General features: G+C 38.2%; 1 protein-coding gene across 1 annotated transcript in view; it reads left to right on the top strand.

Annotated features, from left to right (window-relative positions):
- The first annotated feature begins 4,177 nt into the window (after window positions 1-4,177).
- Window positions 4,178-26,716, top strand: part of LOC139698579 (AF4/FMR2 family member lilli-like) — a 106,635-nt gene continuing 84,096 nt past the window's right edge. Inside the window, exons 1-4 of the mRNA XM_071597422.1 lie at window positions 4,178-4,649; window positions 6,119-6,202; window positions 7,906-8,046; window positions 20,466-20,520. Coding sequence (XP_071453523.1) covers window positions 4,191-4,649; window positions 6,119-6,202; window positions 7,906-8,046; window positions 20,466-20,520 — 739 coding nt within the window. The 5' untranslated portion in view covers window positions 4,178-4,190. The remainder of the gene's footprint in view (window positions 4,650-6,118; window positions 6,203-7,905; window positions 8,047-20,465; window positions 20,521-26,716) is intronic.

The raw sequence follows: 26,716 nt of genomic DNA, 5'->3' as shown, positions 1-26,716 counted from the left end.
ACATGGTGCAGATAAATCTTCTAGCATCGTAGGAAGCCATCGGGGGGTCGGGGATGTTGTAGTTCCTGGACGATAGACGACCGGCTTTCTTAGGGGTGCATAGCGATCCCATCGTCGGTGTTGCTTCTAGAGAAAAGCAGTCCAAAAGTTAAAAATGACTTCACATTGAATTTTTTTGTTGCCAACTTTGCCGGACCTCGGTTTGTCCCCCCAACGTGCCGTCGGAAATCGTAATCAGAGGGGAGCTCAAGCGTCGAATTCCTCAGCGGGTTACACTTCATTGTAAGAAGACGTTTGATGCTGTCATGAAAATCTTTTGACGTGACTAATGTCGACTAACCTACTATGCCCTGATATGCCGTTCGCCCTGAGACGGGAGTGACGTAATGGATTTAATGGCCATATCTTGTCAATGCTCTAGAGAGAGCCTCGACCTCAAACGTTCCTAGAATTTCGAACTCTTGAATGTGTTTTGAAAGAGAGGGAGAGAGAGAGAGTTCCAGGAAATGTGTCTCTTCGGGGAAAGAATCGAGTGTTGATGCCACCCACTTCCATCTTATTGTTAGCGAGAACTGAGCATAAAGCTTTTTGATGGTTGGGCCGCACCCCTCTTACAGCTTGTAGACGTGAAATCCCGGGGGGGTGGGGGTAGGGTAATATTGCGAACTTGCGAATTGGAAGCATATTGAGTTTACGGTATTTGTATGAGGAAAAATATTGCTACACAGTATCCATGCAATCTATCATCATATATATCGTGGGTGAGGAATGGCTAGCACTCTACGGGCTACCGACCGGAGGCCTCAGGTTCGATTCCGGCTGATACCTCTGGGCACCCTCAGCTATACCCAAGCTCACTGATTTTCGGGTATCGGATCATTCTGGGAAACCGCCGGCTGCGCGGCGTTCGGTTTGATTGCTACGGTTGGTGGTGGTTATCACAGTGTTCAAATCATTCTTCTTTTGTTTTGTGTGTGTGACCTTCGCAACCAGTCTTATGACTGGTTAGTTTGTGTCGCGTTCGCGTTGTTTGTTTCCTATTTCCGACCCGGAAGGTCGAATTGAACGTTTCTGTGACTATAAAAGAGCACGAACCAATTTTTCCGAATCCGATAATCCTTCTTGCCCCTGCAGAAAAAGATAAAAGAGGTTCGTGGATTATAAATAAATGACTAGGAAGCGTTGTCGTTGAGGAAAGACGATAAGCACAATTTGGAGGCTTCTGAATGGTTTGTTTGCAGAAGGATGGAGAAAATAAGATGGGCGGAAAGGGAAACCGACGATTAAGCTCTGGGCATACTCTGGACATATTAATTCTAAGGTAGGGAAAGTGGAGGGAGGAAATAAATAATGAGAGGAAGTGGGATGCTAAAGATGATGACATGGGACGAATTTTGGGAAGGTGAGGTAGGGGGAGGAAAATGAGGTATCTTTTACGTAATGATTGGAAAAAAGATGGTATGCTGAGCTAGAGAATGAGCCCTTGTATAATATTGTATTGAGATTGAGGATAAATTGTGCCCTGTTAGTCAGGATTCAGAAGTACAGCAGTGTTTACTGTCAGGGTCTTTCAAAAACCTTTCGAAACGCGGTAAATAACTGCTAATAAGAAAAAACGTTAACCACTCGACAGTGGCGCGGAACTGATGACGTCGTCGATGCCTAGAGAATCGATGTCGGTATTGGAGAGGCGATTCCTCTCTCCCCTCCTTTACGAGAATCGGTCCATCTGAAGAGGGCCTCGAGGAGTGTGAAGAACGGGAGAGAAGAAGAGAGGGGTGGGACCAAACACTTCTTTTATTAGACGCGCCGCTGCGACGATACCGCTCATTTGGGTGCGAGCCAGGGAATGCGAGGTCGCGAAAGTTAGCTGTCAAAGGCATCCAATCCTATTACCCTTACCCCATTTTCCCGGCTGCCAAGATGATTTTCTTCCCCCGCGCTTCCGAAGGCGAAGTGCAGCGGGGATTGTCTTATTTCCCTCCCCGCCTCTCCCTCGACCACTCCCGCCCCCTCCCGCGCTGATAAGAGGCTCGAAGTCAAATCGCGAGAGGGGTAAAATGATAATTAAAATCCGACGTCCGAGATGCACCCGGTGTGAATTTGCGGGGGAGTATCGGGGGCCCTTCCGCCTAAGTCGGTAGGGGAGGTAAGCCATGTGCCGGCCGCGTTTCCACGGAGCCGTGACTAACAAAGTAATCCACACTTTCAAAGTAGGCCATCGTCCGTCCAAGTGGATCCGTGGGTGGGGAACATGAGCGTATTTCCTCGATCATGGAGGGAGGGATGGAGATTATGAACTGTGATGCCACGAGGCGATTGTGTCTGGTGCTATGAAATACCCGAAATGGGGGTTTTGAACGAGGTGGGATCATTATGCCCACCCGCGATGAATTAAAGAATGGAAATGCATTATTCTGCAAGGTGTGGAAGAAACGGCCCAGTGTGATTTAAGCTAATTTTTGGAATTCAAGTTGAAAAAAATTATTAACATCACGCTTCGAAGTATTTAGTTTTGTTTGAAATTTGAAGGTATCAGTTTTTGAAAATTAAGTTTGCAAAGTTTTGTAAAAAATATATATATCAGGGGTTTAAAGTGCAAAATTTCTAATTCTCCCCATGGTCATTCAGGCAAATGGAACTCTCTGCCCCCCTTTTTAAATCTCTTCGTTACATCCTTGGTCTGGTTGCTTGTCATACTATTTCTTTCCTTTAAAAACCTTCATTCCATTCATCAGAACTATTTTCAATTTACCCATGCATCATTATTTATTGAAATACTGTCTTGCTATTGTTTTTTGCCACTTATTACTCGAATGCTTATCTGATATCCTTGGTAAGTGGTTTTCAAAAGTATAAAAATAGGGTGTTTGGCAAAATTGTTACCAGAATGAGTGAAAAAAATCATTCCATTGGTGACACCGAACCAATGGTAATTTTGTCTTTCTTCTTTAGAGCTACAATTTGCTAATTGCTCTTGCATGATATTATTATTTATAATTTTTGCCATAGTGAGATTCTGCACAATGCAGTCTCTACTGTGCATATTCAATTTATGATCATAGGAATATAGCATGTAAGCAACATAGTATATATATATATATATATATATATATATATATATATATATATATATATATATATATATATATATATATATATATATATTGAATGCAGTGAATAAAATTTTGCGCTGCCCATTTGTATGACTCAGTTTACCCAAAAAAATAAACCCTATCGAAGAGAATTTTTTTAATTTTCTGTCATAAATTCTGTGGGGAGGGACTTTAAGGAAGTAGTAATTACATAGATAGATAAGAGGTCTTTATTTGGGCGAAATTGAGACCAAATGGTCCCTTCTTCCATTTAACCCATAAATTAGTAATAGTAATTAGTAAAAATAGCAAATATTTTTGTGACCTCATCTCATAAACTCATTTTTTATTGAAATAAAACTATCTGAGTCTTGCTTGAATTTTCAACTTATGTGATTGTTTTGGTGTGGATGCCATGACTTGATTAATTGAAAAGAGGAACTCATTTTGCTAATGCATCTTTATTTGAGGGATGGTTTATTGTTCCCAGTTGGTCAAGGTGAAATGGCCATGTGTTTATGGTTTAAAAAACTAGATGAATGGAATGGAAGAAAATTAGTGGTAATATGCTCCTATATTAGCATGCCAAAAATAATTGTCATTTGTGATTGCAGAATATAAATCATAAGTTGCTGTGTAATGTTCATCATGACACATTGGAATGAATTCTCCTTTTGTGTTATCAATGTGTCTCAGTGAGAACTCTAGAAGGTTCCCATTCTGAACCCTAACTGAGAAAATTCATTCTAAAGCAGGAGAGATCATGTAAATAAAATTATATAGATAAAGTGTAGAACAGATTAAAGATTTTAATTTTCCTATGGATGATAAGGAATCAATAACATTGTTAGACAGCATTAGGGAGAGAAGTATTTTGTGTCAAAAGTCAGGTGTGTAATCACCCCCTGCCATACATCCTAACGGTGGCTGTTAGGGTACCTTTCATGTACTCTTTCATCTGGTGCTCATATTCCTCACCATACACCCCTGCTTGATTATGTTGTATATTTAGCTGTGGTTTTGCCTTTGATTTGATTTTTAGGTTGAAATTATTCTTAATTTCTTCTTCTCCCCCAGGTGACTCCATCAGACAGCATGACGAAAGAGATCCAACGCAAGCTGGGTCACTTTGAACACGTCATGCCGCACCTGCTGGGTGAGCCCAAGGGCCTCTTTGGTGTGGACCAGCCCTTTGAGAGCTCTGAGTCTGATTTGGCAGCTGCCTCCTCCAACCACTCGTTGTCAACGTCTGCACCCACGCCCGAGTTCTCAGCGCCCAAGAGGCCTTCGATTCCGAGGGCACATGTGGAGAGCAAGAACCAATCAGTGCCTTCCCGAATGCCCAGTGGCTTCGTTAAACCCACCATAGATAGCAAGTACAATTCAAGAGGTAGCCACACTCGTCCCAATGGCGGTCCCATAGTTGCCAATGGGGCATCAAAACTCTCACCCACCCACCCGCCTGCTAACTCTTCCATTCCACACATGAGTGCTCCAGGGTCAAGGATAAAACAAATTGGAAGGGGCCTAACACGTTTCAATGTGGAACCACAGGTGAGGATCATTATGTTCTTTGTCTTTCATCCTAGTGAGGACCCTGCCTATTCTCTCTCTGTTCTTTTTCATTGCGGTCAGGAAACTTAAACCTGTGAAATAGCTGTAAATATTTGAGAATGAATCAAACTTTCTGACGCTAAGAATTTAAGTGCTTCGTGGTACTTTTTGAAAGGCATAAAGGTAAACATTACAATGGGCTTGGTTATAAGGTAGTAAAGGCAGTTGTGTGTAATCAACCCATGGACTTAAATTTGTCATGTGTGATGAAATTTTAATTCTTGTTTTTGTGGCATCAAATCTCTAGGTTTCTTATGACTATCCTAATATTTTGTTAGTTAAAAATGAAATTCTTTTCATATTAACTGTAATCTCATAGCATACAATACACCCTTATTATGTTTTGGCAAGTAACATATCAATATGGTCAATAAGAGTTTTTTATTTAAATTATTAGGTTTGTTTTCTATAAGCAACAAAACCTCTTGTTGTCAATCAATAGAGGATTATATTGCCTTGAAGGTAAATTGATGTAAATTGGATAAAAGAGATCTGGAATCAAAAATTAAGCCCTTTATTACCCTTATTTTTAAATATTTTTTTGCTTGTTTGTGCATACTTTTAGTCAATGTGGATATAGTTAATATGAATCACGTGTTAATGGTTTGAGAAAAACTGGCCTTTTCGGCGGCAAGTGACTGCTTAATATAAGAAAAATTTTCTGTCTTTGTGAATTATTGAGCGGTCATCATTTTCAGGATTCTTTAAAATCTCAGATCTCCAAGTGCCTCCTGAGGGGAATATGTTAATCATTTTCATTCAGGATTTTTGAGCTAAAGCTAATAATTAAGAGGTGTGTTTGTCTAGTGTTGCCTATCTATTTCCATCATTGTATTCTCCTTGGGAACAAAATAATGAAGCCATATCAAAATGTACTCTCTTTTAAATGGCAAAAATCTCATTTTATGATTGGGTATAGGTTAACTGCCACTTTGTTCTCCAAGTGTTTTTCATGATGAACTAAAAAATTTAGTGTGGGAAGTAGTCTGGTTGTATTTGTACTCCGTTTTTAGTCTTTACAAATCACTTATGCATCAAAGGATTTTGCTCATGTTGTTTGCATAATATGTCTGTTTTGGAAATGAAAAAGCTTGCCTCATAGGCCAACCAAAATTTAAAGCTAGAAAGATGTCTTTTGTGTAATTATCCCTGTTATTACAATTAATATACTGGGAGGAACAGTGAAAGAGAAAGTTACTTATGTGAAAAATGATTGTATGTGACAGGGGCCACCCTATACAGTTGCAACCTCATTGTTATAGTTTTCAGTGAAATGTACTCTGATACAATATTGAAGTGTATGCATGCTATACAATTAGTGACTTTATAGAATGGCTCAGTTTGGGTCCTTAGTTGTTGATATTGATATTTTTCATTGAGTTTCTGTTTCTGTCTCCCCTCTTATTTAGTTACCACCTCCTGTTGCTAGCAGTATTTCTGGAGGCAATGCTGCTTCTGGCAATGGGGCGGCTGAATTGGAACACATACTTAAGGTTTGCACAATCATTTCACCATTATTTCTATTTGACCAAGACTGAATGAGTCAAAAAGCAGAATTATTCCTTGTATTGTCTAAAGTGAATCAGTCCATATTAAATTGTAAAATTATCAGCACAGGTCTGTGTGCTTATCGTTTTAAAATTAGTTTTTCCAATTGTTAAAAGCTATAAATCGCTTTTCGCATAATTTTGAGGATTTTCCATTTATGTTTGATCATTACAGCTGTAGGAAGTAATCTCAAAAAACTTTTTATTGCCTTTATTTAGTAGTGCATGTACACATTTTCATTTATAAATGATGAGCCTTGTGCTCTTCATTTGTAATGGCAGCCGTGATAAATTGCAGCAAAAGGAAGTTATTTTTCTTACCATTGAAAATACGCTTCAATTTAAAAATATATTCAAGTGTAATATTATTTTCTTTCCTTCGTCTGGCATGGAAGGAGAAATACTTCTCAGTCAATGATATTGAATGTAAACGTAATTTCTAATTTTAAAGGTAAACTGTCCGTTGACCTCTGATAAGATAATTTCGTGGAAGGGCTTTTAATAGTCAATTTAATTGCATTTCTAATGCAAATTCAGCCTCATTGTAATTGGTGTATGTGTGTAAAAATCTTATTTGTTTGTTTTATATTTGCGTGTTTTTGTCCTTCTTCAACATTTCAAATCTCTTACAATTTGCAATGAAAGATAAAATCTATGACTGTAAATAGTTTGCTATTATTGGGGAATTATGAACAAGATTGTGATTGTAGGTATAAAATTCATGAGGAAATTGCATCATCATTATCAATGAAATTTTTTCATTTCTATCGAAAGCCAAATGTATCTTGCGGCTAAGCTTAGTGTAATGGCTATGGAGTTATTTTCATCAGGAATATAATTCAATTATACTTGATGTATCCATTCAATTTGAGAACTCTGCTGTTTTAATAGTTAACCTTAAAATTCTGATGATACTTCCTATTGCACACATGAAAATTCTATTCTTATCGTGAGTTCTTGAGTGATTTATCTCTCATGCTCATTCTCGGTAATTTTATGTATCAAGTAACTTACTGGAAAACGTTTCATGCATAATTTATCTATGTAAAATTCAAGGCATGAACTTATTATAAGGAAAATCACTAGAAGTCAATTTGGACTATACCTGGTTTCACTTATTTCTACAAAGTATTTCATGCCTGTTAAATTTTCCATTTTCCTTTACACCTCAGGAAAGTCAAACTGGTAAAACCTACAGTATTTGTATTTTTTAGACGAGTATTTCTTATTATTTGTTTGTTGTTTAATAGAAAATAAGGTTAATAAAGGATGGTGACAAATGGTGCCTATTGCATCAGCTTTCTGTCTTCGCTATTCTACATTTTATGTCAACATTAAATAATAATTTCTATTGGTGATTGCTCTGATTTATACGAAAAATGTTCATTCGGTGTAAAATAATGAACTGTGGTGTCATAGCATAATTTTGTACTTTATTTGAAAAACAATTTTTTTATAATTGGAAGGCTTTACTACTTAAAAAATGAATAAAATTTAGATGAAAGTAAAAATTTAGCCCTGCATTATACCATTATTATTGTTTCTTTCATAGTATGTGTAATGGCCATTCTGTTCTTGGTAAATGATTTTTCATAATTATGTCCAATGCATAATGATTGTTAATGCATGTTGTATTTTTCTTTTGTTAGGAAATGACTCAAGTGATGCCCCCACTCTCTGCCATAGCCACACCTCGCAAAGAACCCAATGACATCAAGTTCAACTTCAACTTGATGCCAAAAACCAGGAAGGCAGTTAGTCCACCTCCTGTGAAATCTACAAGCTCATTGGTAAGACTGGAAATAAATCACATTGATCATTAGTGTCTCACACAGAGCTTAAGTATTTTAAATCTCATCATCATCGAACATTCAATCAATAGAAACATTATTTAAGAGTATGTTTTTTGCCTCACATAATTCTAATTTCTTTCCTCCCGGAATATATTACTGAAGATTTTTCAAACCATTGAAGAATTGTCGTTGTGTCCCTGAGAATCTTCCTCAAGGATGCAGATACTTTAATTTCCATTTAACCCTATGCAATGAACAATTTTGGATTATCTTCAGTCTCTGGTATAAAGAGTGTAGGGTGTGATGGGTTGTGTTATTGGAGACTTGTAGAGAAATGTAGCAGTGGTTAACCTGTGAGTTGAATCAAAACTTACCATAACCAGCAGTCTACCATTAATGACAAATACATGGTAAGTCACAGCCTTTCTCTTGCTGAGATTTCATTCTACTTCAGAAAACTTTACTAGCATTTGCAAACAAATAATTCTTACACTTTGCTTGGATGACATCCACTTCAGATGTTGTTCAATCATTGTTAGGCAAACATTTTTTCAAGTTTTCAATAAAAATTATCATAAATGAAATGAGAATTCAGGCCTTTTCTTTTGGATAGAGTACTCTTGCTCATCTAAATTTTTAAGAAGAAAAAACAGTGAAATATATTTTGTGTTACGATAATGTAAAGTTAGGCAATAGCATAATTAAATTTGCATTTCATGACTTTGCATTTCGAATCCCATGCATGAAGTCCCTAGAGGTGGATCAATTCCTGTTTTTTTTATCTCCAGCACCAATTCCTTAGGCTGTCAATTTTTAAATTTTTTGATTCTGTAAAATTAAATATGATTCACCAGAACACATTTTAATCTCAACCTATGAAATAATGATGCATTTGGTGCTAATGGGGATTAAACTGTTGTTGAATGGACAGAATTTTCCTTAATGTTTTGTTGTGTTTCCTGATTTTTTTGTGGGTTTACTCTTCCTCTCTTATAGAAGGACTTTATTTCCAATCTTACACTTAGTATATCGTTCATTAACAACATCACTATTAATATATTTCCATTCTTCTGAAGACATTGCAGAAAGCTAAGGATATGTCATTGCATTCTTTTAAATATTGAACAATCACAATTTCAACACTTTTTCTATATTCTTGAAAAAATAAAGAAAATAATTAAGATTGAATCACAATAATAACATTTGGCTTCTTTCAAGAGCACTGCATTGCACTAATAGTTTCACATTACGTGTGTAGTACAATGTTATGGTAGTGAAAGATCTTTCAGTATCCACACCTGAGAGGGTGAAAGATAATCAAAGTACCATGTGTACATGTTCAGCTCGGGCACTGTTTTTGGGCTAGATGAAATGAAAAAATTACTGTGGTGAAAAAAATGTTGTCAATTAAAAAATTTTTAGTAAAACTGAATGAACCATATGATTAATCAAATATTGATTGGGTTTAATATGCACAGTCCTTCCCATTGAAACTCGTCTCAGCAAGTAATTAGGACAGGGTGCTAACAAATGGGACAGATGCCGTTCTTGCCCAGCATTTTTGTAAATCACCTCACCGTTATTAATTAATGACGTGTAAATCAAGGTTTTATGCCTCTGCCGCAGTGAAATTAGAGTATGCTCTGCTTCCAAATTGCTTTGCCAATCAAAATGCTCTCCATGCACATTTTCTGCTTCCTCTGGATATGTTGCATTAACCCTCTCTCCTCCCCCGCCATGTCTAGTGCTCCCTCATTTGTTATCCTTTTTATCTATTTATCTTTTCTATCCTTCTCCACACCCTCATTTTTAAAGCCTCCTATCTTCAGCAATAAAGTTTCCAAGCCATATATCCCGTATACTCAATACTGTTTTCAATAATTCAAGATTTTCATCTTAACTTAAGGTCCTTGTTGTCCACTTTTTGTTATTCACTGTCAAAGCTTCTTAACCTAGCAAAATTCTTCTTTAAATGGCCTTCCTAATTTGCCTATTTTTATCTAAAACGATTCCTAAATTGGTAAACTTTTCTACCAGTTATAGTATTTGCCCTCAAATTTAGATTCTTACCCTAGCCTTCCTATTTCTTTGAGAACTTCATTGCATTTGTTTTCCTATGATAGAGTTTAATTCCAGCCCTGTGGCACTGGTCTCAAATTCCAGCAATGGCTGTAATCCCATGGCTGAATGCCAAACTAAAGCATTATCACCTGCAAGTGTACCTAATTTCACTAATTTCACCCATACTTTTATTTATACCTCCAGCCCCTCTCATGCCTCCCGTGACTCAATCCCTTCTTACCCCCATAACATTGCCCATCCTGATTCTCCATCAGCGCTTTAATTCATGACTGATCCATTAACATGTTTACTCCTACCATTATATAATTCAGTCTAATTTTCCCCCAAGAATTCATTTGGCCTCATCCTTGTCCTATTTTCATGATCCTCAGTACTTACTACCTTTGCTCAATTAGAAATCAAACTTGTTGCCCTAGAGTATGTGAAACCTGTGAAATACTTTTCCATTGCATTCATTAATTCAAGATTTTTTCTATTGGTATTCTACTATTTAAGGAAGGTTTTGGATAGACGCTGACAATGCAATGGTACAATGATAAGTTTCTTTTCCTTTCGTAGCTAAACACAATATGACATCTGACATAATAAACCTTTCTTCAATTCCTCATTCTTCCATCCTGTCTTAATTCTTTCCAATATGCTTGTCCTATTCCTGCCCCTTCCTCGTTTGCCTAATGTCCTGCCCACTATCACAATCTTCAATATCCCATCAGTAATCAGAATGCTTGATAACCATCTTCCCCTGACTCCTTTTGATTTCTCGTGCCATGCAAAACCACGCTCCATATTAAAGTTCTGATGAGTGATTTCTCGACTCAATTCACTCCCCCATGTGTAAGTTTATTTGCCAAACACAATTCTTCCTCTTATGCCCTAATTGCTCTGACCATTTTTGTCCAAAACACTTCCAAGATAGGTAAACTGTACCACCTGCTCTAGTTTATGAACACCTGTTTTGATTTTTCTTTGCTTTCCTCTTTCTCAAAAACTGCATAACCTTTGTTTTGTTTACATTCATTCTCATCCCATGTGTATCACACTGACCCTCAAAATTCACTTAAGAATTCTTGCAACCAATATTGTTCTTTAATCCTAATTACTGACTTTCCCTTTTTTGGAACAGAAATCAATACTCATCTGATAAAATTTTGAGGCCAAATTCCCCCCTCATAAATTCTAAGAATTAGTCCGTAAAAACTCTTCCATGTTTTCCTAAACGTTTAAGTAGTTCTGTTTCAAAGTTATCTAACCCCATGGCTGTATATGATAACAATCCCCTTATCCTCTGTGTTGCCATCAAGTGTGCTTGGACCCAAGCTATCCTCATCTACAATTTCAGGTGTACTTTATGGCAAGATAGAGGGGGTGCGTTTGGGGAATAGAAATCAAATAAGGCCGTGGGGATGGATAACATTCCCATTCATTCAAGATATTCTACCCAAAGTAAACTTTCCATTATCCTTGCTATTCCCTTCCTAGTACCTCAAAATTTTTATAAAATTACTCTTAATATCTACTCTAATTACTTAATATCCTAAAGACAATTAAATGCTTTGAAATTTTGATATAATTGAAAAAAAACAAGTGTGAAATACGTGGGGTTTCTTAAAAGTTTTTAATTTCACTAAATAAAAAGTTATCTATAATATTCAAAACATTTTTGTACCATCCATACTCTCCCATTATCCCTTGCATTTATTATCCATGAAAATTACTAATTCTCTGTAAAGGCAAGTATTATACATAGCTTTACTACGCAACAAAAACAAGTCATTAATTATCTACCCAGCATTATTTTTATTTGGTATCGTATGACGAATATGAATCTAGATCAGCGATTCTTTGTCAAAAATTATCATTTGCCAGTTATTTGTTTTTTTCCTGGCTTTGTGATTGGTTTAGCTTTCACTGAGGAAAATATCCCCTGCTGATGTTTCTGTGTTTTTGTTAAACTCTAATTCCACCCTCATAAAAATGGCTGAAAAAAGTGAATTGAGGCAAAGGAGTCTCTATCTTGCTTTTTGTATCCGTTTTTATGCCAACAGCATTTTCTGCATATTTGTGCTATCCATGTTTTCTAGTTATGATCATGCATTCATAAACATGGATGTTTGAGAGTGAACTGTATTTAAAAATAGGTTTTGGGTGGCCCTTAATGACTATTTATATTTAGTGTTTCGATAATTAACTCTATCTTTTCCGTAGATAATTTCTTTCTTCATAATTTCCACCTTCCTTCATTCTATTTAAAAGGCTTGCTCTCCTCATTCCTTAACCCTGCCTGCCCAACATTCTCTAATCTATCTCAGGATTTGAATTAATACTGAGAAAATAGTTATCTGTCCAATTTCCTCTCTCATTTATACTTAAGATGAGACCATAAAAATGCTTATATATTTTTGTATATACCTGGGCAGTTTTTTTTTCAACTTCGGATGGGCCATGAAAAAAGACTAATGAATATTTCAAAATTATTGTATCACTAAACTTATGGTTACTTTTTGACACAATCCCCTTGATGATTGAGGCATTTGTCATACCTGTGGACAAGCTTTACATTACCCTCTTCATAAAATATTTCCGCCAATGATTTAAAGGAGTCTTGATATTGTCTTGAAGCTCCTCGTTGGTTTGGAACTGCTGCCCCATTATCCACTTCATCAAAACAGGGAAAAGATGGAAGTCACTCAGCATAAGGTCAGGGACTGAATGGTGGGTGGTTGAAAATTTCCCATTGAAATTGCTCAAGGAGCTGTTGGGTTGCACCAGCACTCTTAGGAAGGGTATTATCATGAATCAGAACAACTCCAGAAATCAGCATGCCTCTTTTGTTTTGAATGACTCTCTGCAAATGTTGAAATGTTTCACAATAATCAGCTGTATTAAGTGTTGTTCCCAGCTGCGCAAACTCTACATGAAACACCTTTCTCATCCCGAAACACCATAGCCATACCCTTTCCATTTTTGAAGGTTTGTTTGATTTTTTTGCTTTGTTTGGTGAATTTATAACTCTCCATTGTTGTGATTTTTGCTTAGCTTCGAGTGTGTCATATTGAATCCACGTCTCATCTCCGGTCTCAATTGATTTCTAAAAATCTTCTCTATCAGCTAATAGTCAAGGAACATCAAACCTGAAGTTATTCGGCAAGGTTTTTGGTTGTCAGTCAACATTTTTGGTATCCAGCTAGCACAAATGTTTTGCAGCCTAAATGTTCCGTACTGATAAGAGTAGAGAGAATATCTTGAAACTTCCAGAAATTCAATGGACGAAGCACCTATGGTGAACCTACAGTTTTCTTTAATCACTTCGTCAGCTCGTCATCTGTAGCTACAGACTTGCATCTTTGACCCCCCATTCATCATGCACATCAGTTCCCCCATCAATCGATGTTCAACACCATTGACGCCCAACACCATCACTCATTAAGTTTTCTCCATACACTTGGCTCATTCTTCTATGAATTTCTGCACCACTATACCCTTCTGCAGGCAGGAAACAAATAATACTTCGCAACTCTCACTTGGTGGAAGAATCAATTGAGGCAGGCACGTTTATGTGACCGCTACTATGCATAGACTGATGACTTAAGCTTGGCAGTGACAGAGAGTGTGGTACGGGAGATGCTCTGTTGCCTACTAGGCACACCACCTGCCTGTCGCTTGTCTGGCGTTTGTGCTGTGTGATCAGCAGTTGAAAGAAAAACTGCCCTTGTATTTTAACAGTTCTTCATGGATGTTATCTATGCATATGGTTTATTTCAGTTGTCTTTAATACTTTTTCAATTTCATGATGAAGTTACGTAGACCTAAGCTATCCACATCGACGTGATGCTCTGTTTCTATGTCAAAATCTGCCTAATAGCCCTACTGTATGGTGATTCCATCTATTCTATGGCAATTGTAAAGTTTCAGCTGTGTTATATTGTGATATTGGGGCATAGAGAAATACCTACATCAAGAATTTCATATGTGCTGGTATGAATGTATGTATTTGGGTGTAGAACTTATGGTTATACATCCCAAGGAAGGATGATTATATATGATAGTGGAATTGGTCTGTAATTACTGGCATAGTCCATGTTTTCTGCATTGTGTACTGTTGGCAATATAGGCTTATTTGCAATCCATAAGGTTTCGGCTAGAAGAGGGAATTAAAGTTAGCTGGAAACAATTTTGAGGAGGGACAGAATAAAAGATATAAATTACTATATTACTCAGGCTGACAAATCTTAAGACTATTATTAGTCATTAGGTATGCTTGGATTGTTTTATATCATCATAAATAATTTTATGGTGGTGCCTACCTACACTACCAATGCCAGGTACAAAGTTATGCAGAAGTAATGTTTTCAGGAGCATATTATAAACCCATTAATTCTTGATGTGAGCTGAACAATAGAAACTGGTCTTTAATACATAAAAGCATTTAAAAGTCATAGTTAATATTGAATACCTTTGAATGATTTGTATCAGCAACTGCAACAAATGACAAGCTTGCAAATGCAAATAGTATGTATCATAAATATGGGTAATGTTAACACAGAGGTGTGGTGGCTAGAAAATTGAAACTCAGAAGTTCAAGACCATATAGAATTCTATGAGCAGTTATTGAAGGCGAGCCAGGAAATGGTTAAATTCTGTGAAAGAGTCACTGTCGTCAACCACTTGCAGTTAGGCTATACGGGCAGGGAGAATCAGGATGAGAAAATGCACGAAGAAGATATTTTTCCAGTTGTCCGATTTTCTTCAAGAAATAATTAAACCACCGCCTATAGACAATACTGACATATACACTGTGCCACTAGTATAAAATAACCAGAATTAGAGCTTGTTATCGATGATGAAGTGACCTATCAAGACCAAGTAAAAAAATAGTCTGTGAAACTCACTGAAACAATCTCCAAAAAAATTATTGCCCAAGTTAAATTTGGGAATAGAAGTCCCATCACTCTAATGCCTATAGACGTAAGAGGTGTAGATATAAGCAAAAGTGACCAAGTAAAATTCCTTAGATTCATACAACACAGCATGGGACAAAATGTTTGAAAAGTTTGCCGAGTGCATTGAGAAAGAATTGGCTTCATCGAATGATTAAAGAGGAAATTTTTAATGAGTGGAAGGAGTGCAGGAAAATGTAACTTTCTTATTTTTTAAAATTCAAAGGATAGCTGCCAGGTTTGGTTTGTTTTCATTTGAATGAACCTACATTTTTTTTTTAATTTTATGAGAAAATCACATGCCTCCATGGGCATGTGATACAACCCTCTTGTGTCACACCACTGGTCAATTGCAGGGTGGTGTGTAGGTATTCACTTCTTGAATTCAACAAGGGCTGCTTCAGGATGTTCCATTGCATAAATTCTTGATATTTTATGTTTTAATTCTGGGACCCAATGTTATGCTTTACTAAATACAGCCACATCTTTTGCGGTAGAATGCTCATATCCCTCTTTTCCAACTTCTTTCATTAATTCCTCTGCCTTATTATTCCATTTACAACTTCCACCCTCCCATTTTTTAGCGTATGCCTTGACAAGATACCTATCTCCATGGTCATTTAGCACAGTGAGTTAGTTCTACCCTAAGTGTCTTCAGTATAATATGCCTTTGGTAATTGATGTTATGTTGGATGGTGATGCTGCATTGAAATAACGAGGCTTTTGCAACAATGTTTCATGTGTCTACTTTACATCTAGTTTGAATTTTCCCTATTCAGAGCGTTCATTGCATGGAATATATTTTGTGATTCATTACTACATTGTTTTTAAATGGAGTTGAGTCTCAGTCTTCCAATGCCGATGAGAACTTAATTAATTTTTAGGAGCAAATGTTTTTGCAACACTAGTATTTTGTATGGAAACATTATGTAAAGGATTGAGTTGCAAAAATCGTGAAAATATTTCCTATCTACTCAATGTGCATCAAGCCACTGTAAGGGTATGGAGGGTATTATGCAACTAGTTTCTATGCTCTATGGCCTTTGCTAAGCTGTTTTTTTATCAAATGAAGTTATGTTAAAAACTAATGAATAATATAAGTTTTTATTGAGTATCCATTATCACTAAAACTTTCTCATTTCAATCTGAGCTTTTCTGTGTGAAAAATCACAAAACATTGAGAGCCCGCCATTGAATTAGTTAAGTTTGCTTAGACATCGAGTAATGTTGAATCAGCTTTTTCAGTAGCAACACCTTCAAATGTAGACATAATAAAGGTAACATTATTTTTTTTATGGATAAAGAACCAGTGGTTGCCAATTTGATGATGGTAATGTTAGTGAAAGAAATACAGCAAACATTGGCATTTTGGAAAATTTTGAAACTGTAGATAGTCAAATTATCTTTAATGTTTCCCCCATTAAATCAATATTTTTACTATACCATTCCAAATAAATGGGATTTAACTCTAGTTGAAACCAAGCTTACCAACTTTTCATGCATAAAGACGTTTGGTAGTACTCCTTCGGGGTAATCGAAGCAATAAAAATTAGGATTTAGACATTCATTGTCATGTTTTGAATAAACTATAAATTTATAATAAATATAATTTTGAACTGTGCTGTTTTTAGATATGCAAACACAACTTGTGCTCACTGTTGCCCTCCGCTGTTTTCCATCCTACAGCTAAGTAAGGTGAAGCAAAAAAATAGCATATTATTCTTAAGTAATTGTAATAATTGCTAGAAACACAAGCTTGAGAGTAAGACTCTTCTTATTAAATCAAACATGTACTTTGGTACCCTTGGGACATCAGCAATATCAGTCATTTAGGAAACACTGTTCGTAATGGGAGACAAATGAAAGGTAGATTTTTAGGTGTTGTGTCAGTAACGAGATGAGATCTATGAATCACAAAAAGGATGGATTTTGGATTTAGATAGGTGGAATTGGGAAATAGTAGAGCTAGGAAAGAGAATCTGAGGAGAATATTTTTAGACCTACGGTGGCTACTCTCGAGTCAGTGGAATAATACTAGGTTTGATAAAATACGACATAGAAAGCAGAACACGAAAGCTCATAGAGGGTAAGCATTTTGTTCTTTGAGAGATTGTGGAAAATGTAACTCAGTAATTTGATTAATTGATTATGGAGGCCTTAATTTGTTACGTACAGTCAGTGATATTGTCAAGAAATACGAAGTATATTTTCCAGGGTAATCAATAATTGGAGGCTGTATTAAAAGTGTGCTTACATTTAGAGAAATAGTAAATATACTAAAACTTAATTTTTAACTGTGATAGTTCTAATTAATGAAAGTTAATTTTAATATCCAACTTATGCCATGCATATGTTATATTTCTCTTATATATTAGTATACTAGGAGAAAGATGATGGAAGGTGTCTGTTATGCGATCATATTGTGCTCTACCAATATAACCTTGAGATAGCTTAATAGTGAACAAATTCAATGGTACTCAGCTCAACATTTTAGAACTTCATGATGAAAATGGAAAATAAAAACTTAGTTTTGAATATAATTCAGTGGAAAAATTATGAATTATTTATTTTCCAATGAAATAGTTGAAATGATTTCCAACTAAAAATGTGGCATCCAATGCTTTTTGTATTTAAATGGGGCAGCCAGTGTTTTAAGTAGGATAACATGAAAAAGAGTACCATCAACGCTAAGTAATTACAGCTTTGTGTTGCATTTATAGACGTCGGACATGATTTTACAGAAGAGTTATATCCACAAGCCCTGGCTTGCAATCCACGTAACAGGATTATTAGAGAAAGGAGGGAGTGCTTGCCTGTCACCTAGGAAGCATTTCCTCAATCTGTCATCAACATCACCCTCTTGAATTTAATTAAATGAGCTTCAAAATTATTAAACATTTGAATGCTACTTTAGGCCCAATGCCAATCCTAAACTTAATGTGTCATGATGGTTATGAAGGATATTAGTTAATTTAAAAAATTATGAATAGAAAAAAGTTGTACTGAGTTGTAACAAGCCATGATCAAAAAAAATGATGAAGGAAATCTAACTGTGGATTAATAGAGAGCTGAAAACTCTTTTTGAAAAAATTCTAAAGAATTTACATTCAATTTGCACTCACATTTTAAGTACTGGCTGCAAGTAGAGAAATACCTTCAAACATTAGATTGTGAAAAACATTAAGGTCTTTTTGCCATACAGCCATGTCATGTAGTATGGTTACCTAAGTTGCCAATTATTTTTTTCCTGAATGCTGAATGTGTCACAAGCAGGAAACCCCAGGCATCTGGTCAGATATTAGCCCTGCTTTCTTTTTCAAATAACTGAGCACAGTTTATTATGTTGACCATGCCCTTTGGATCTATAATTTTATATAAATGAGGCTGAGAATTTCTACAATGACCATTCCAGGTTACCAAAGGGTCAACTCATTTGAGGAATAGTGGTATGCTTGTAAAAATATCATGCTACAACATGGTTGAGAAGTGAATGTTATTGAGTGCATTTGTCATAGTTTTTATTGGTTGAATCTGATGAATAATAAGGTTGCTTATACAATGGCAAGTAGTGCAAAGTTTTAACAATTTTTAGGAACAGTTATTCTGAAATGCAATTAGTATTGATAATAAATGAGAAAGCGTAATAGTTTTTTTCTTCACCAATAATCCATATACATCAGCCATAAGATTTCATCTGAATTTCCTGTACCTGTTCATAGCATCTTCACTTTGACCATTGTGTTCAATTATCAGTATATAAATGGCAGACCAATGAAAATTGTTTCAAATGTTTGTACTGATTCACTCGTCAAGCTATTAAGTTTTGTAATATCATCATATTTTTGCTGATTCACTCATCAAGCTACTAAGTTTGGTAAAATCAGCATGTATTGATTCAATTTCTGTCGCAACTGGGTATATTTTTTTCACCATCCATTAAAATAAATCGGTAACTAAATTGAACCAAAGAACGCAAGGTACCGTTTTCCGCGCCAGAATTGATAAACAGAAATTAGAATTGGCAGAGCATACTATTAAATTAGATCTTGAGCTAATTTTTTGTCCTATCTTTGTGGCACTGAGACTAGCATGGCCTTCGTGAATGTTTCGGTGATATTGTTTTGTTTAGGGACAGAAACAACAACTTGAGAATGTTTCATCTTGAGTCACAGATGGGTTCATCTGTAAAATTCCACAGAGTTCATGGAGTTAGATCAACCTCATTTATCTCATATACCGGAGATATTTATCCATTCTGTGCATACCTCCACAATGGTTACAGTTCATATTTTTAACATAATTTGTCATGTTATTTTTACTGAAGTATTTCATCCTGTGACCCTTAACAGCCAGTATATCCATTCCTTTCTCTTTTGTTCTGTCTTGACTACATCTTGATACCTTGGAATTTATCGGGAATGATGTAGTGTCAGCTGCTTTTAGCGTCCTGATATGAGTTTCTTTACAAGTCAGAATGCTGGGAACCCTGGCCAGAAATTGTCTCATTTTTGATTAATGCACCAACCCTAATAAACATCAGAGAATAAGAAATGTAATATTCATCCTTCCTACCTTTGTAACTACACTATAAGTGCTTTATCAAAATAAGTTTTCGTTGTTTTTAAATTCAAATTGTGCCTGAAACTGACATATCATCATATCCACCTTTTCAAATGCTACTTGTAGTTATATTGGTTAGAAATACGAAATCGTAAATATGGCAATTCATTTATCACAATGTATTTCAGGTGAATATTAACTTGTTGATCTTCACCATCCTTATATTAAGCGTATGCTTTGATATGTATTTGGAATATATAAGTTCTTAATTTGATATTACTTCCCATGTTACCTTTGAAACTCAGTGCCTTGTCTCTCAAAGAGATAGCATTTCACTCTTCTATGGTGAATTTCAACGTGTCATATGTTTTTTAGTCTTATACAGGTATGTCAATGTTCCTGATTTTCTTGATTGCAAACATGTATGCAATGATGCAATAATAAATTAATTTTATGTACTATCACAATACCATAAAATGAGGGTCGAGTTCCGAACCGATTTTGATTCCTTTTGTCCTCGAATCACCCCTGATTTAGTGGAAGAGTTAAATCAGTGGTGCACAAAATAGTCTACACGGAAGATTACTGGTAGGATGGAGTGGGGGAAGTTGATTTGAAATGTCAATGAATATAAATATGTAGGTAGATTTATGTATTACTGGTGTATGATGCTAATGTTGAAATGGTCATCACGTTACCTGCATAATCTCTATCTAGTCTATGTATAGTCAGAATCACTGCCAGGAAAGGATTACTGTATCTATTCTTTGATGATCTGTGCATGGCAAAAATTAGTCGTTGTCAGTCATTAACCTAATTTGTCTTTTTTTTTTACAGATTCCAGAATCCATTTTACAAAATCCTCCTCCACCAATTGAGCCCATCATGTCTCGTAAGTATCAATATTTTATTTATAAAATTATAAACTTCTTCCTGTTGTGCAGTTTTAGAATGTTTTTTTTTCCAGTTGATGCTTCTATAAAATTGCTAAGCCGCATTCACCTTTCAATTAACAAAGGAATGTTTCATGTGATGTTAAAAAAATATATGGTGATGTTGTGTGAACCTTACCTCATGCATTTTATGAATTTGGAGTTATGGGTGATCTAGTAGTTGATCATTACAGCCGACCACCATTTTTGGAAAATGTTCTAGGCATCAAAAAACTCTTTTAATTGCATAAAAGGCAAAACAAATGAAATTATTGTGGTCAAATTGTTATAATCAATTCAGCACAATTGATGTTTTGCCATTGATAGGCGGAGAATACGTTTTAAGAGCATTTTTTTCATTCACAAATTCATTTTTTGATAGAAATAATAATTTTTTTGTCAAATTAAAAACATTTGAACCACATTAAATTAAATGTGCTGTAGTTAATTGATTAGAAGAAGGTTAATTATTAGAGTCGTGGTAAGAAAATTATACTTTTTTATTAAAATATGGTAATTATTTTTTCTTATTTATATGAATACAGTGTGGTATTTCCATGTTAATGCCATGGCATTAATATTGAACTATGAAGTGAAGTGGTGCAGTTAATAATGGAATTCCATCAGATGTAACTTAGCGGAAGTTATAAATCAATATTTTCAACCTCTTGTTGATTGTTGGTAAAAAATTACTGGTTGACTCGGTAGACATTTCCTTGTACTGCCACAGAGTAGCATTGTTGTCTTACTGGCAAAAGAGATGAACTATATTTCAAGTTGACAATAGGCATTGAGAGGGAATATTGCGGCACTTGGTATATCTCTTTCATTAATTCAGTTCACCTCTGTAATTTCCTTTAGTTAGTTGCTCCATCCATTTCAAAAGTTTGTTAATAGTGTATGTATCATGTTTTGTGTACTTGTTTGGCCATTTTAGTCAATCTGTGCGACCACTAAGTTTGCATTTCTCTTCTTTCAAAAGCAATTGCAAGGCCTGTAATGAAATTTCCTTCTGCATATTTAAGATCATCAAATGGCAAATATTTTCTTAACCTGCCATCAAAATTTCCATATCAGTATTTATTTTTTTATTTAATTGAACGCCCTTTATGTGTAAAATAATTTTTTAAACTGTCAATTTCCATCTTGAGAGGTGATTGATGCCAATTGTGGGTGTAAAATAAATTGTGCCTGCATAAGCGTTTCATGGCTCACTTCCTTGCTGACTCTGATTACTGCCTAAGAACTCGTTTCTGATTCCAAAGCGTCATTGTCCCTTAGTGTTTGTTGAACAGTGAGTTGTAGATAAGATTAAATTGTTTTTTTTGCGGGGCCAACCCTCTGGGCACCAGTCAATGAGGCTCAGGTTGGAGTTAAATATTTTCGGTGAGCTGTGGATTCCTTTAGGCGAAAGGGTTCCGTTCGTAAAATCCCTTTATGGTTAATATAATGAGGTCTTGAACGAAAAATATGTTGGAGTGAAACGGGAATTATGCCGAAACTGTTGGAAAGCAAAGAAAAGAGAAGGTCAAACAACGTGATGACAGCAAAAAATCCGGCAATTGTTGGATGCTATAAGGTGGTTTTAAACGTATCTATGCACAATTCATAGCCATAAAGGCCGTTAACGACTTAGTAGAAGGTATTAAAATCTGACGATCTAAATTAAGGTTGCATATGGAAACATGGTTCGATCCAAGATCTACTTGAAACAGGTACGTATACTTAGGTTGCAGGTGCGAAAAAATCCGCCTTAGCTATTCAAATCAAGTTACGTAAATCGTTGTTCATAATGGTGTTCTGTGTGTACAGATACATACGGCATTTCCATTAAACGGCCCGTCATATTTTCCATCAGATTCTCGTATCACGTATCCACGATGCAGCGTGCTAAGTATTTAATTCAAGGGATTTTTTTTGTTCACCCTGATTTGTTCCACTTGCTTGCCATGCGTTCCGAGGCATTTGTTTATTTCATTAATGTAATTTATTCCTTGTTGAGCATGTTCTGGAACTGGAATTTTTATGGTTTAAAGTTATGTGGGTGGGGGATAAAAGTTTAGTCGATGAAGCAATGTTATCTTTCCGCCAAACGCCTGTTGCGCTCGTATTTTTTTACCCTCGATGTTATTGCAAATGGCCCCATTGCATGCTCCTGCCGTGCGCGTTCAAAATAGTTTCCCGAGGGTGTGCTAATGGTTTTCCTTCCGTTTGAGTCGCTGGGAGAGGGCGGGTGAGGAGAGTTTTAACTATGAATTCGTTTGGCCTTGGGGATTTAGGTGTCTGAACCCTCCCTGCATATCAATTTCTTCGGGAAATGTTCCAATTTCAGGCTTCCCACCCATTGTTTGCCCGATGCAATGGCACTGGGTTGGGGTATTGATCCCCGCTCTACCTCCCGTGGTATTTTTTTTCCTCTCCACCGTTTCCCGAAGCTCTCGCAGACGCCGTCGCCGTAGACTTCGCTTAGCAACATAGGAGATTTACGCCCCGGAACACTGTCCTCCTCATCCGTACGCGGCAGTCCGTGACGCAGCCGGGGCGGCGAGGAAATTCTTATTGCCGTTCCCTCGGGAAGATTTCCTCCGTGGCGATCCGTCGTGGTCGATGACGGTAGTCGTGCGTATTTGTGGATCCGCGCCGTTAAAAATTACCAATCCCGACGAAAAATCAAAGTTCTAGGGGGACTGGGGAAGTGGGGGGAGGAGAGCATTTTCGCCCGTTTTATTTCGCGAGGCCATGTACGCCCGCGCGCGCGAGACGGTTTCTCTGATGAGTGTTTTATTGACCGCGAGGCGGAGAAGGACCACGTTAAGGTTTTGGCGTCGTCTCCCCGCTAGCTTCTCGGTCTTATCGCGGCCATTTCGGAAAGGCTCTACGATTCATTCCACCCGCCCCCCACGCCCTTCCTCCCCTCCCCCCAATTTCCTCGGTCCATTTGATACACCTTCCTTTCCCCTCCCCCCCTCTCCATCCCGTGAGAGTCGTGCATTTCCTCCGTCTTTCCTGTTCAATCATCTGAGGCCTCCTCAGTCGTCCCCCGCCTTCGACCCCCTCGCTTCCTGCTTCTGACTTCCATCCGCCCACCGCGGTCTTCCCATTCCTTCCCTCGCCCCCGCCTGAGACCGTAATTGCTTTCAATTTGTGGTGCCACCGAGTACTCGCCGTAAACTGCGAGGTCCCCGCCGCTCCTCCCTTCAGCAACTTTCCCTCATCCCTCTCGCGTTTTGCCAGTGCGAACCGGCGTTTGCGGTGTAATGAATTTTTTTTCCGTCCGCGGCGGGCGGAGTCGTCTCGGTGCTTATCCGTTAAATTTGTGGTGTGAACGCGTGTTAGGTCGTGGGAGACATGCCTTTTTGTACGAAAAGCGATCGACGGTCAAGAGACGCGGCAATGCTAATTGTCTCGGGGGACAGTTCTCTCGCTCGAGGAATTGGCGGGTGTCGAGTTTCATCCGTTCTGTCGTTGAAGTTCGCTATTGCGTCAGTCGGGACGAGAGTAGTTCCGTCGCTTGTTTGCTCCTCGAAAAATACGCGATCGTCGAGAGAGTACGATGAGGCGGTAACGTCCAGAAGATTAACTCTGGTTCTTATGTGTGGTAGATTTCCGGTGTCTTCCCGTCCTTAGCTCTTACGAACTCATGTTTATAATTTTTTTTCTTCCTAAAGTAGTTGAAGGGTCCATTGCACTTAATCATCCCTTTATGAAAATTCAGCCTTTGTTCTCCGTCAAGTCGGAAAATTCAATATGTCTTGGGTTTTTTGACAATTCGAGGTTGCGTTCAACTCGAGGACCTCTCTCCGTGTGTTTCGCCGTTTCGTCCGCGGTGACCTAAAGCTAAAAGGAAGGATTGGCTCGAATTAAAGTAATGGGATTGTGCAATGCCTGTGGTTTCTGTCGAAAGAGTTATGGGCGTGATGAGGCGATCCCTCGTCCATTACAAGTCATCTCCGCTTGAAATATTTTTTTGCCCGAGCCTCCAGAATAAGAAGACGCCAATCGATGCTTTTCTTCCCACTCCACAAGGCCCCTTAACCCCCCTCCCTCCCCGCGCCCTGCCCCCGTCTCTGCGCGCTCCCCTCCCGCTCGCGCTAACCAACGTTCTCTCCCCCCCCCACTTCTACTCACCCCCTCAGGACTCGACATACGTGTGGACGGCACGTTATCCCTCCCTCCCCTCATTTAAGCCCGACTCTGTTGAGACTCGGAATTTCGAGTATCGAAGTGCGATGTGTTTTTGTAGCATCGCAGATCCGTCCAATGCGGGAGAACGGTTGTTACGATGTAGAATAGCGACAACCTTCTCGTTTTCCGATTCGATCGAAGTGGTGCTATTGGGTAAGCAGGATTACATATTCGATTTCACTCCTGAAAATCGTACGTTTTCATCTTCTCGATACTTACGTAAAAAATCGATTGTTGATATTGCAATTGCAATATCTCACATTCTAGATTTGTATCGCACTTTCAGCGACGTGTATAACATGACCGGTAGCTCGATATCGGAGTGCGGTGTAGTTTGAATATCGAGCGTTGCAGTAGATATATCGCAGCATCGTATAGCCCTTCCCTTCCTGCGAGATCCAGTTTCACCCACACCCCTTTACCGCCAAATCTCCCTCTCCCCTCCCCCGTCTTGTCAACCTCAAACCTTCCCCTTCAACCTCCACCTCCTCCCCTCCGCAGTAATACGTTAACTACGTCACAAACCATGCTCGACAGCCAACCCCACTCCCTCGGACCCATCCCGCCTCACTCCATCCCCCTCCGTTGTTGCATTCCCGCCGCCCTCACCCCCCAATTCCCCTGGACAACCCGCAAAACCCTTCTTTTCCGCATGTTCCTCGACCGTGCTCTGACCCCCTTCCCCGAGCTCTCATACTCCCTCCTCGGTCCTCCTCCTTCCCTAACCCTTGAAAAAAAAAATTCCTCGCTAAACTTCCCTCTAATCCTCTGGGGGGGGGCATCCCTCGTCCCCGATCGCCATTTCTCCTTTCATCTCCGTTTCCTTCCTCTCCCCAGGCCGCCCCTTTCGTCGTGCCCCCTGCCCTCTCCACCCTCCCCCTCCACAATCCAAGAGGGAGCGAGAACCTTGGGTGAAGAAGGGGGGGAGAACCATGCCGTCCGCGCCTTTATAATGCAAGCAACTCCTCTTTCCCTCCCTCAGCGTCCCCCTCATTCCATTCCGATGTACTGAGTGCTCACGGATACCGTTCGGTCTTTGGGCCTTTTGGTCCGGTCTTCTTTTCTTTCTTTCTCTCCTCCCCCCCCCTCCCTACCTCTGGTGATGGCGGACACCGGTCTACCGTCCGCATGCATGAGAGGTTTGGTCGTAATTTCGCCCGAGCGTGAGCGTCGCTGCCATTTCGTGCGAGCACGGTCGGTTCGGGAGAAGTTCGACAGTTGGGTGGCCGCGCGTACAATTATGGCTGCGTAAGAGCATCTTCCGCTCCCCGCCACGAGGTGGCCTTGCGATATTTCGAAGTCCACGCAGCACCGCATCGCACTGTTTCTATGCACTTAAAGAAGTGAACTTCGCGATATAAACTAGCATTTCAAACACGCCTCTAATGTTGAACAAATGTATCGCTGGCGAAGGGAAGAAAATGCATGTCTAATTTCACCCCATTTTCCAAAACAACGGACGTACTTATCGTTATATGCATGTAAGTGCATATACATTCATATATACATGTACGTATCCTTTCGATATCATCAATCATGAGGTAGAGGACATATGAAGTTGAATACACTTTATTGCATTGTTGATAGTTTGGTTATTTAGTGTCGTGTTATAGGCAGGCCTTATTCTCTGTGCCCATCAAAAGTCTTCCTTGAACGGCAGGGGACAGCCAATAATGCACAGCAGTACGGCAGTATAACGCGAAAGGTATTAGTTGCAAATGGAATGAATGCCCGTATTTTGCATTTCAACAGCTATGCGTAGAGTTTCGAAATTATTTTACACGGCGTATCAATGTACATATTTGCACAGTTGCGACTGGCTTGTTGTGACTGCCGAGTAGGTGTAAACAATGGCATAATTATTTTGTCGACGAAATCGAAACATTATTATTCCCAATTGGGGGATGGAACTGGAGATATCTGCGTTTCGATCTGGGAGAATCAACCTCGTGGGCGCATATTTTGTTATAC

This window comes from Hetaerina americana, unplaced genomic scaffold (genome assembly GCF_022747635.1).
Source record: "Hetaerina americana unplaced genomic scaffold, ioHetAmer1.1.p SCAF_89, whole genome shotgun sequence".
NCBI lineage: Eukaryota > Metazoa > Arthropoda > Insecta > Odonata > Calopterygidae > Hetaerina > Hetaerina americana.
The sequence above is the reverse complement of the archived record's forward strand: the minus strand, read 5'-3'. Positions and strand labels throughout refer to the sequence as shown.